The following is a 12697-nucleotide window of genomic DNA, read 5'->3' on the forward strand; positions in this document are numbered from 1 at the left end:
TCAGGCAGAAAGCAAATAAATTATTAGCAATGGGAGTGCTCTATTGTAAATATCAACAGATAGAACTCCAGTTCCAGCTCTTGTCCCAGATGTGCCCTGTATCCCAGAGCAAATCAAAAACATCCCTGATACCTGGCAAACAGCTATGAAAATGGCCAGTGGTTCTTTCTCCTGCAGTTTCTAGCTGTTAGCACACATCGCCAGAAGTAGCCTGCCTCCAAATGGCAATAGTATACTTTTGTGTTCCAGCACTGAGGCCAGAACATACTCATTCTTGAGGAAAAAGGCCTTGCTTACACAGGATGGAACGTCCTGTTTCAGTATTAAGCATAACACATGTTGGTAAATGGACAACCTGGCGTAACAGGAAAGAAAGCTTCAGCTCTGTATTAGGAACCCTTTATTCCGCTAACACGGAATGAAGTCCTCATGGTCTGCTGAGTAAACGGTCAGAGCCAATTTCTGTGAACGGGACTTCCCGCCCTGAGCTGCTGTTCAGAGTAGATGATTTGGAAGGCTCCTTTCTACTGAGTGTCCACACCATTTTTCCCAACATAAGACGTCAACCTTATTTCTAACAGTTAAGTTCAAAATCACCTCCCGGCAGGATCTGCCATGAGTTCTTAATCATAGTAAAAGCTACTATAGGTGACTGAAACGTGTTTTTTAAAAGGACTAATTTAAATTTAAAACGGAAGCTCTGTGAAAGGTGTTAGTGACTTCTTTTCCAATTAGGGCAATTTTTATCAACGGTTTTCATAGCACTAAGAACTTAAGACTGTAACTTAGACTAGAAGTAATTTTCCATTACAATATCTTCCTTTCACCTTTGAGATGTCTTTTTAAAGTTTCCCGCTGAACTGTAGAGTTTCTTGTTCTGAGATGCCCCTGGGGTGATTAAAGGCAGAACACACCAGCCTTGCTGTGGCCCTGCCAGGCTGTTGTTCTGTGCCCTGCCTGTGGGGGCGCTGGAGAGCAGCCCACCTCCCCGAGCTCCTCACTCAGGATCAGTGGTTGCATCACAGACCAGGCACAGGGACAGAGGAACCTGCAGCTCCTGCTGCCTGGCCCCCAGACATCCCAATCTGTGTCTGCACAGGGATGTCACACTGAGTGACAGCCGTCATCGATCTCCCTTTTTTCCTGAGAGAGACATGTCTCAGAATTTGCCCAGTGAACATACGGGCAGTTTACTCTGCTGTGGCCGCTACAGTATTACATGCCAGTGTGAATGAAAATGCACAGATGTATTAAAAAGGGGAAATTATATGTTAATGTATATGCATTTATGTGTATTAAGATGATTTAACAACCTAGAGTAGTAAAATTTTCCAAAGCAGTAGAGTGAATAAGATTCACTTTGTGGAGGTAAATCTAATTTTTATATTAAAAAGGATTCTTTGCATTGAGTAGAACTGACATTTTTTTTTTTACAATTAATCGAAGCCAGAATTTACTCTGAAAAATGAGGAAGTGAAACCATATGATTTATAAGTCTTGTAGAATTTTAACATTTTAATGAACTTTATGCATCTGAAAAATTGAGATTATATGTCTCATTAGCATTTCTCTAATTATTTATTTATTTATTTATTTATTTATTTATTTATTTACTTATTTATTTTTCTGAGGTGGAGTCTCGCTCTGTCACCCAGCCTGGAGTGCAGTGGCCAGATCTCAGCTCACTGCAAGCTCCGCCTCCCGGGTTTACGCCATTCTCCTGCCTCAGCCTCCCGAGTAGCTGGGACTACAGGCGCTTGCCACCTCGCCCGGCTAGTTTTTGTATTTTTTTTAGTAGAGACGGGGTTTCACCAGGTTAGCCAGGATGGTCTTGATCTCCTGACCTCGTGATCCGCCCGTCTCGGCCTCCCAAAGTGCTGGGATTACAGGCTTGAGCCACCGTGCCCGGCCTTCTCTAATAATTTATTTTGCATCACATAAGAATGTAGACATATGATATGATCAGTTTGGTTCAAAAAGTATATTTGTATCAGTCCAATATTGTAATAGCTCCATTTATAAGATTTACATATAATTTACTAGATTTTTTTTTTGAGATGGAGTCTCATTCTATTGCCCAGACCGCAGTGTAGGGGCCATGATAGCCCACTGCAGCCTCAAACTCCTTGGCTCAAGTGGTCCTCCCACCTCAGCCTCCTGAGTAGCTGGGACTACAGTTATGCATCACCACGCCTGACTAGATTTTGTTTTTATTTTTTGTAGAGACAGGTCTTGCTATGTTGCCCAGGCTGGACTTGAACCTTTGGCCTCAAGTGATCCTCCTGTCTAGGCCTCCCAAAGTGCTTGGATTACAGTTGTGAGCAATTAGTGCAAAAATTTGTTGTGGCCAAGCATGGTGGCTCACACCTGTAATCCCAGCACTTTGAGAGGTCAGGATGGGCGGATCACCTGAGGTCAGGAGTTCAAGACCAGCCTGGCCAACATGGCGAAACCCCATCTCTACTAAAAAAAAAAATACAAAAATTAACCAGGCATGGTGGTGAGCGTCTATAATCCCAGCTCCTCGGGAGGCTGAGGCAGGGAGAATTGCTTGAACCCGGGAGGTGGAGGTCACAGTGAGCTGAGATCTCACCACTGCACTCCAGACTGGGCAACAGAGTGAGACTCTGTCTCAAAAACAAAACAACAACAACAAACTGTTGCTCACAAGAATTTTACTCTGTCTGGGCTAGGATAGAAGTCATGAAGGCATGTCTTGCCTCTCTTTCAATTGTGATGTGTTTTCCCATAATAAGCAAAAGGGTAACAGCACTTCATCTACTCCAGACTTTCAGGTCTAGGAGGCCAAGAAATATGCTGATCCTTGTTGCTGTGACTCTTTCCTCCGCCCAGCGCAAATTAGAGGTCGATAACTACACATCTTGAAGAAGACACAGGTGAATTCGGAGTGAGCGTGTAGGAAGCGATTCCCTGTTTAGTTACAGACGGCTGCATGTGCCTGCCTTGGGTTCACGGAAATTTACTGCTATGCAGATGGGGTGACTTTTGGGTACTAGGGCTGTTGCCCCTTCCTTGGAACTAAAAGTTGGCTAATTGAAAAGACAAACAAGAAGAAATGAGCGCATGCCTGCTACTCTTCATGGGACGAGTTAAATTACCAGACTGCTTGCCTTTTCTGCAACTCACAGAACTAACCTCCCGTGAGGGCTCTGCTGGCTGCCTGGGGCCCCAGACGTGCGTCCTGGACTCAGCTCTGCTGCCTCTCTCCTTGACCCTGTGTCCCCCAGCTCACTTGTCAGCACAGGGATGCTCTGCCAGGCATCTGACCCGCTTTGCCCTCCACCTCATCTCTCAGCTGTAATACCGTCTCCACCTCTGCCCCCACCCTGCAGGCACCGGACTGACCATGTGTCCCTGCCACATGCTTCCTGGCATCAGCCCCATGGTGAGGCTGCACTTGGCTTCTCTCTTCCCAACAGCCAGAATGAGTACCTCGGGGACAGACATCTGTTTCATCCGCCTTTTAAGCTGACGTGACACTGGAGAAAGCTCATCTCCACGGAAGGCGTCCTGCACCAAATGCATCCTGACCCCCACCATCTTATGTGATCCTCAGAGGTCTCACCTGACATCCTCCACGGCACACATTCTAATGCGTGCGTGCTGCTGCCAGCCAACGGGGAGCAAAGGTGTGAAGGCCCTGCAGGTTCCAGTGCCTGGGCGTTACGGGGAGACCCTGCAAAGCCCTGACACCTCCTGTGCTCAGCACGATGACGCCCCTTCAGGAATTCCGGGTGAGTCACCTGCTCCCTGAGTTCCAGTGCCCTTGTGATCAACATGGGCTTCATCAAGTGTACTTTACAGCGTTTGTGAAGATCCCTGACGGGAACGCTTGTGAAGTGACTTGGTCAGCACACAACAGTCGACAGTGGGCACTTCGTTAAGGTCCTTTCGTAACACGATTTACTAAACCTTTTAAGCTTCCTTTCCAATTCTAAGACTGCATCTATGGATAGACTCAGTTAAATACAAATTACAGAGACAAATAATTCAAATAAAAGAATAATAAACAGAACAAATATAAAATGTAATTCACTTACCACTTCTTCATGAGTTGCATTTTCTACATTTATGCCATTAACCTGAACAGACGACAAAGTAAGAATGTTGAGAATAATAATTAATACAAGTTAAAAATAAAAATGCAATCAAGTTAAGGATTAACGTGTACAATACTGACCTGGAGAACAGCATCGCCTACGAACAACATCCCTGTCTGGTCCGCTGCAGGGTGGCAAAAGTGGCAACAGTGTTAAGAGAAATCTCAGCAACATTATGCTTTGTTATGACAGTCATTTAAGCACAGTGCTTGCAGCAGCTGAAGTGGCCACGTGTGTGTGTGTGCCCGTGTCCACGTGAGTAGATGTGTGTTTGTGTGTGCAGGTGCCGATGGGTGTGCATGTGTGGGTGTGGGTGGCATGCATGGGTATTTGCGAGTCTGAGTCTGTGAATCTGTCATGTGTGTGCCTGTGTGTACACATGGATGTGTGTGTGCATGTGTCCACAGGGGTGTGGGAAATGTCAACACACAGCAGTAGGTGGCCACTTCATAAGGAAAGCTAGATTGATTTACGTGCATTAAGAGAGTTGCTTTCCAGTCACAGAAGACTTGTTTAATGTGGAAAACAAATGTCACTTCCTCCTAATAAAGGGTTTCATTAGGATATGGAAAGTCTGATGCACATTTTTCATTAAATGTGCAACAAACAAGGAATTCCCAAAGTCACTTAGTATTTTCCCTCATTCCCACAAACAAACGTACACAGACAGCTCTAATCAAAATGACTGTACCTAGAATATTAAAGGCAACAAATTGAAAAACTTTGTAGAGAAAGTTTGGCTACAATCCATGCAGCATGTTTTCACTTATGTTTCCATTGTCAGAGTTTCATGTTTCCATCGTCAGAGAGGCAGAGAGAGCCCCATTAAATAAGACCGAACAAATCTGCACAAAAGCTAAGGCTTTTTCCCCCAATTTTTGCCTGCATATAGGTTTGTTTCAATTTTAAGTCTTTGTTTAAATAGTGGAAAACAAGTAATAACCTGTTCTTTGAAAGTGGGAATGCTCTTGACAAACTATAGACAGATTAAATGTCAATTCTAAATATTACTTCTAGTGTTTAGCAAATATCAAATCATGTTGAAACTATAGTTTTCAGATCACTGTACCGATCCTGTACAGCAATGATACTGATGTTAAGTGATCCAAATAAAGTTCTCATTTGTACCGCAACTGTCCATGGCAAAGCTGCCGTGAACAATGCAGTGGTGGCAGCTCTTCTCCCCTGCGCCGTCTCCCTGTGTTCAAACTGCCCCCCCTGTCTCTCACTGTCTCTGTGTCTGTCTGTCTCTCCGCTCTTCGCATGCTGCTCTTCCCCTCTCTAGCCACACCAGGGTGGGCTGCATCCTGAAAACATTTATTGATTATCTGGAATAATGGACTCTGAGCTGAGGCCTCAGAAGCATTACGACCCTAAATTTTAAGGGAATCAAAGGCTAACAGAAAAAAGTACACACAGAATATGTGGATTCCATGTGAAATTACACATGTGGTAGTGATTATACAGATCATATAATATGGATGATAGAAAAGTGCAGAAAATTGCATATGATAAAAAACAAGGTCCAAAATCAATTAATCATCATAATTCTCAATATTTAGTTTAAGAAGCATCACCTTTATTAAATACCTACCTGGCACATCAGAAACTTAGCTTCAGCTTGTCTAACAGTATAGAGATAAAGTTGTTCTTATCAAAGTATTTTACCCCATGGTCTGAATGGATCTACAGAAAATAAAAATCTCTGTGCATTTAGATGCATTGATTTTTACAAAACAAACTTTAGCTACTTATGGAAAGTGTCGTCATCGAACAAGTCCAGTGCAGGAGATAATGTTTTTGCTTTTTTGTTTCGTTTTGAGATGGAGTCTCGCTCTTGTTGCCCAGTCTGGAGTGCAATGGCACGATCCTGGCTCACTGCGACCTCTGCCTCCTGGGTTCGAGTGATTCTTTTGCCTCAGGCTCCCGAGTAGCTGGGATTACAGATGTGCACCACCACACCCTGCTAATTTTTTGTATTTTTAGTAGAGACACGGTTTTGCCATGTTGGCCAGGCTGGTCTTGAATTCCTAACCTCAGGTGATCTGCTCACCTCGGCCTCCCAGAGTTCTGGGATTACAGGCGTGAGCCACCGCGTCTGGCCGAGGTAATGTGTTTTTAAAATGATATGTATGGTAATCCCTTACAGTAAATGACTTAATCTCTTTATTTAATGAAGGTCAGTGAAGACGCATCTGACTCTTCTAACCTAAAGCAGAAAGCAGCATTTTGTTTTGTCAACAAGCCACATGTGAGTCTGAGATCCCACAGAACAGCAGACAAAAATGTCCAAATCCAGGCACCAAAATGCATAACCAAATTCCCTGAAAAGAATGGTATCTAGAGTTTTCAGAATGGAGCTGCCATTTCCTGTCTGGAACTAACGCAGTGAGGTCTATTTTGCTCTAGAATTGGTCAGAAGCTGCCTCCAGATGGCAGAAAAACTCACACAGGGCAGTGCTGAGCCGGTGGGTCAGCAGCCTCCCTTGACTCAGGCTTTTCTGCAGGACCTGGGGTTTAATGAGATGACGATGAATTGCAGCCCAGCATCTGTCTGGGTGCCAGGCCTCCTCACCCAGTATGCCCATGGGGAGCATAGCAGTGCTTACTTGGAGGGAAGTCCGCCTCATTAAAACATTTCACAGACCCTGAAGAGGGTCCTGGACAGCTGAGTCAATACATCTTCCGTTTTGATTTGAGCTCTGAAGCCACCCAGGGACCTTGATCTGGGAGAAGCAGGGATCCCAGGGCTGGCTGCTCCTTACTTGCCTCTGACTGGGAGAGCTCCAGGCTCTGCAGGTCCCGCAAGTTTGGAGGCCGGTGGGCACTGAGGCAGTGGAGACAGGCCCTAAGGAGCTGGCACATAATTTTTGTGTGTACAAAAATATAATGTTATAAATTCTCAAGTAATGAAATTAAAATGCCAGCAGCAGTCTAGGTAAATAGCAAACATTGGCATACACTTTCTGCAGTTTTTGCAGAAAATTAAAGGATCAAATTAAAATCCTTAAAGAAGATACAGAAATCCTTCCTTAACTAAAACTTAGGAGTTTGAACAGCAGGAAAACAATAATTTTAATGTGGTGAGACATGCTTGTTGGTTTATTCTTCATTTTCTTGCCTCCACTTTCTCCTTCCTCTTGCTGTGGGTAACAACTAGGTTCCCTCAGTTCTGGAGCCGACACTTGGGTTAAGCATTTGACGGCCAGACAAACGGAAGTCCAGCCTTTCCTCACACCCCACCAGAGTCCTTCGGGTAGAAAAAAACTGTGTGAAATCGCTGTTTCTTTGTTCAATGGTTTCTTAGATTTTGTTTCCTCTTTCCTCTGTTTGTGGCAATAACCTGGGTCATTAAAACTACTGACAACTGAATTTATAGTAAACCATAATTTCATCATTTCCAGAATGCTCAAGGTTCTTAAATATACTGACTTGAAATGGCTTTACGCTAATTTAGTTCAAGCGTTATCAAAACTTTCACGGAATTTTAAGTCATCATTGTGCTTCGGTCCTAAATGTAGCTTAAGAAACAAAGAGAGCAGAGAAAGAACACATCATGGAGTTCCACGTAGTTATTAACAGCTCAAGTTTACAAACAACATTACAAAAGTGTGAACCCTGTGAAATGCTGGCTTAAAACCAACCTTCTTAAGCAATTTTGGTTCAGTGAAAGGGAAGAGGAAGGAGAGTCATTCCCAGCTATTAAATGAAATGTAATTACAAATACTTTCCAGCTAAATCTGTGAAATGTTTTTCACCTGACAGACACTTTTAGCCTTAAAAAATATTAAAAAGTGGTAAAACGGGTGATAAAATAAAATCAGGAAAGTTCGATTTTAATTCAAAAATTTAATGTCCCTAAATAAAATGAATTTGGTCAGATTAGGCAAGGTTTGTTGATTTTAGCTGAAAAGTGATTCTAGTTAATCCCTATGGTAATACGGCCACTGCCTCATTATACAAAGTGGAAATACAGCATAATGCATTTTAATCCATATAAATATTCAAACTCCTACAAAATGTTATAATGAGGTGATATTTTGTTTCATTGTATTTGCTTTTTCAAGATAAAGTAATTATAGGGTTATCTGAGGTCATGTAAAGGTAATGTAATCAAGGTTTGGAACACAACTGTGTTATGAACATAATTGTGTTTTCTTGAAAATTAATTAGAATTTGTAAAGTTAAGACATCTGTTAAATATTTATTCACATATGCATGTGGATAGTGTTATATAAGATAATATTTGTTACCAAGTCTTAATATTAACTGAGTTAGATTTTATCATTTATTTGAATTAATGATGACTAAACTTACTGAGCATTTCTCACAGGTCAGACAACCTTCATAGTCCTTATGGACTTATTTAAACCACATCACAACCCCACGTGTAAGGCATAATCATCACCCCACAGGTGAAAATTCTAGACCTCAGGGTCAAAATTCAGACCACGTGCCAGGTCAACACCTGTGCATGTCTGACTAGACACTGAGCAGAGAATGTAAGGCAAAGAAGACATATGGTATGATTTTAATTACTGTGAAGTTCAAAACCAAGCAAAACTAAACAAAGTGATGTTTGGGGACACATACGTGGCTGAACTGTAGAGAAAAGCAAAAGCATGGTTCTCACTGAACTCAGGAGAGAAGGGGCAGGCACGGGGCATGGGGCTCTGGGCGGTATTTAGCTCTGAAACTGGAGGGAAGGTGAGTGGGTGTTTGCTCTAGTGTGGTTTAGAGGATGGTATCATGTACACTCAGCCAACACACATCTCAGCTTCTTCCACAGCTTACACTCAGCTTCCACAGTGGAGGATGGCTAACCCGCCTAACACTGCAGACCCGCAGCCGACCCCACAACTCCGCTCAGAGTCACTCCCTCAGTCCCCACCCACTGCCTCACTGCCTCCGGAACAGGCAACCTAGAAACAGAATCGAGGTTTGCTTACCACCACGATGACACATGATCTTTTGACACATGATCAAAAGATAATGTGACAAAACTTAAGGGAAAATTGCCTACATCAAGACAGAATTTTTTGTCTTCAGGTAGTTTGCATGGTATCGAAACAATAGCAGCTGGGTGATCTGAAATCATGCCTCAATTCCAGGCATCCAGAAAGGAGTGCTGCTTTTACTCAGCTTCCCTGTGGCTCTGACTGTATTTGTGTACTTGGGTGTTACAGATTAAATGCATACTGTCAAACCTATCAACTTGTGTATGTATATACACACATATATACACACATACATACACATACAGGTTATATATATGTATATATATAGAGAGAAAGAGATTATCTGATTAAATAAGCTCTAATTTTATTTTATTTTTAAAACAAAAGGTTTCTGAAACTTTAAATAAGCTTACAGTTCAATTTATTGTTTTGTAAAACAATGTAGCAGAGACTATATTAAAATCTATACGAGAATGTGTATTTGACAGTTTAGAGAAAAGCTGTTAGCCTAGGACATGGGTGAAAGTAAATGTAAACATTTTCCCATTAGGTGAAGAGCTCAAAAGATAAAGGATCTGTCAGTGGGTTAAATGGGCCCCTCATAAAGGTGTGAACTAGAAGAGCAGGAGAGTTTCTGCATTTTCTCTGGAACTTTACACTGAGGGAAATGAACAGTGTGCCCCACGTTTGTGCTCATTTTCAAAAAGAGCTCACTTTAACGATCCATGGACTCCAACGATATCACTAAAATACATAATCTGAGAGAATGGAAGTCAAATGGATTCGCCAAAACAACTCAAAGCTTGCGCACTGCAGGCCAGGGTGTAGCTGAATCCATTCCGAGTGTGACTCTGGAACTTAAACTGCCTTTTCACATCCTGATAAGCAAGTGTAGCACTCCAGCACCTAAACGTTTCTACCAACAGTAGCGCTCCAGCACCTAAACGAATCTACCAAGAAACGCCAGCCGCACACAGACACCAAGAACTGCCAGTCAAAACACATCTTCTGATTAAAACTAACGTCAGCAAATTAACTCAGGAATAAATCAGACGGTGCTTATATAATCTTAACAGACCAGAATGTCTTACAATTGGAAACCTGCGTCAACCCCGCAGAGAGCTGACTGCATCTCACTAGCAAGGCACATTATAGTTTGGCCCGAGGCTGTGTCTTATCTGGGGCTCCTGTTGACTGTATAAATCCTATAATCATTGTTTGAATTTACCTTGTGTTACCTGATAAAACAAAGGTCATTAAATTTGTTTTTATTACCATTTAGTCAAAACTATAGAAAAACTACCATAGTATTGATGACAGGCTGCAGGATTTAGCTATCTGCAGCGAATGAAACTCTAAATTGGCAGTGCCAATGTGAACGCCTAACTTTTCAATAGACTTTCTTCACCTCTGCAGAGTACCCAGTGATGACCGACTCACGAAGGGCTATGAAAAATGCTTCTCCACAGAGAGATTTTAATGTCCAACACTGTACTCCAGCAAATGAATCAAGCTTCTTGTCAAGAAACACATGCTTTGTGACTTGGGCACAAGACTTTCTCAGGTTACTCCAAAAATATGGGCCTAGAACATTCTTTTAAATTGTTTCCAGGAGTTTTTGGGGAGGGGGAACAAATGTTGAAAGGATGGACGAGCCATCTAGATGTAGTTTCCACCAGCCTAACTGTGATGATGTATCAAAAAGAAAACTTTGTCATTTCTTAAAATAATTTCAGCAGTGTTACAGTTCTTTTCGAATTTTTCTGGCTGGAAAAAATTGCAATGCAAAAAAAGATTTTATTATGTAACATATCATTAATCTGAAAGGAAAAATGAAAATTTATCTTCTTTTTCATATATGAGTTAGTTTTATTCAACTGAGAAAACCATATTGCTATTTTTAAACTCTGAGTTTATTCTGAGAGTTTGCTAGAAAAAATTATGCAAAAAATTATGTTGTCACTTCACCAAATGGCTCCAAAGAATGTCATCCATGAATTTGGGATGTCAATGTCCATGATAAGTGACAGCCTATTTACTCAGGAGAAGCAGTAAAGGAAGCCGGAGACTCTCAGACTCAGAAATACTTTCATTGCTCATATTCTGTAAAATAAGCAAGAAAAATAAGACAGGCACATATGGCTTTTAAGTTTTTTGGCCAAGAATTTAAGATGAATGAGTTCTTTTGCCTGTAACTCTTATTATCAGGAACTCTACAATCAATAAGAAGTAGACTTGCTCCCTACAAATGTTAAGTGGATGCATGGCCTGCAAGAATTTTTCTTACAACCTTGTGAACACCACCTTCAAATATTTTATATATTAAATTACATGAATATAACGTTATAAAATATTAAAGAGGTATTTAAAGGCATTCTCTTGATGATAGTGAGAGGTCACATTATCCAGGCTCAATAAACTTGGCAATGATGTATTATTGACTGCAGAGTCTATTGCACAGGTCATCAGAAATCCTCCAAGCTCTACTCAACACCAGGACAAGCAGAAGTGGTTGAGGTTTCCAGTTTCACCTCAAAAGAATTAAAAGTGAAATGCCATAAGTTATATGCATATTATAATTGCTAAATTTAAAACATGGAACATTAAGAACTACTTAGAATGACAAATATTACATACAAAGTTAAATTAAGGCAGTCACAAACTTGACCTTCATATTTGGCTTTATGGTTTGGCTCTACAGTTTGCCTCAGATGAGAGATGACCATGATGAAATTATTAATTTCCAATGCCAAATTTATCCAAAATTGTATATTTGCGTCTATTTACCAGAAAAGACACATTTCCGTGGGAAGGAATTCTCAAATCATGATGTAGACCTTTATACAAAAGAAACAAGGTGCCATAATGGACACTGAGTTCAAAAGCACGTTTGCAGGACATGCAGATACAAACTTCATCTTGTCATTTATCATAAAGACTTCTGGTAAACGCCAGTGACTTTCGAAATCAGTGTAAAGAAGGATGCTCTGCAGGGGAGCTAAGTAGTGAGAACCACGCAGAGTTTTCTTGGGAAATCATTCATTAGAAGATTTAGAAAAATGAATGAACGAGTAGCAGATCCTTTAGCTTATCTCAAGAACCAACTGTCTCATCTCACCTTTGGTACTTTCTGAAAATGCCCTGCATAAAAGGTATATGTCGTTTATTCAAGGTCGATTCCCTGCTGTATAACATTTTCTCTGAAGATGGAAAGGCTAGACACTTATCCTAGGTGTATGGATCTCCCCTTCAGCACTGGAAGTAGATGAGTAATCGTTTCCTAAAATCATAAACCGAATCATTTTCCAACAGTTTCCAAGTCGAAAATGCAGATTTCATTTAAAAAAAATCAACTGGAATATCAGAAAGTCACATTAAGTGGCTGTGAAAAGACAAACTGAGCATTTCCTGTGCACTCGCATCCTGGCTGATGGTTATCAGCCTTGGACAAGAAGATTTCCAATGTCTGTTAGTCCAGTGCAGAACCTGTCCACAAGTAAAACCCCAAGCAGAAGTCCTAGTTTCTAACACAGTTTTCACCCTCCACCATATCATGGCAACATATAAACAATATTGAAAGTTGGCACAGGAAACCAGATTAAACTGTGAGGGTCTGAG

At 41.4% G+C, this 12697-nt stretch overlaps 1 protein-coding gene across 1 annotated transcript in view; it reads right to left on the reverse strand.

Annotated features, from left to right (window-relative positions):
- SNTG2 (syntrophin gamma 2) overlaps positions 1-12697 on the reverse strand; it is a 383842-nt gene that overhangs the window by 203298 nt on the left and 167847 nt on the right. Inside the window, exons 5-6 of the mRNA XM_030921522.1 lie at positions 4202-4245; positions 4062-4103 (exon numbers count right to left, since the gene is read on the reverse strand). Of these exons, the coding sequence (XP_030777382.1) occupies positions 4062-4103; positions 4202-4245 (86 nt within the window). The remainder of the gene's footprint in view (positions 1-4061; positions 4104-4201; positions 4246-12697) is intronic.

Source organism: Rhinopithecus roxellana, chromosome 17 (assembly GCF_007565055.1).
Source record: "Rhinopithecus roxellana isolate Shanxi Qingling chromosome 17, ASM756505v1, whole genome shotgun sequence".
Taxonomy (NCBI): Eukaryota; Metazoa; Chordata; class Mammalia; order Primates; family Cercopithecidae; genus Rhinopithecus; species Rhinopithecus roxellana.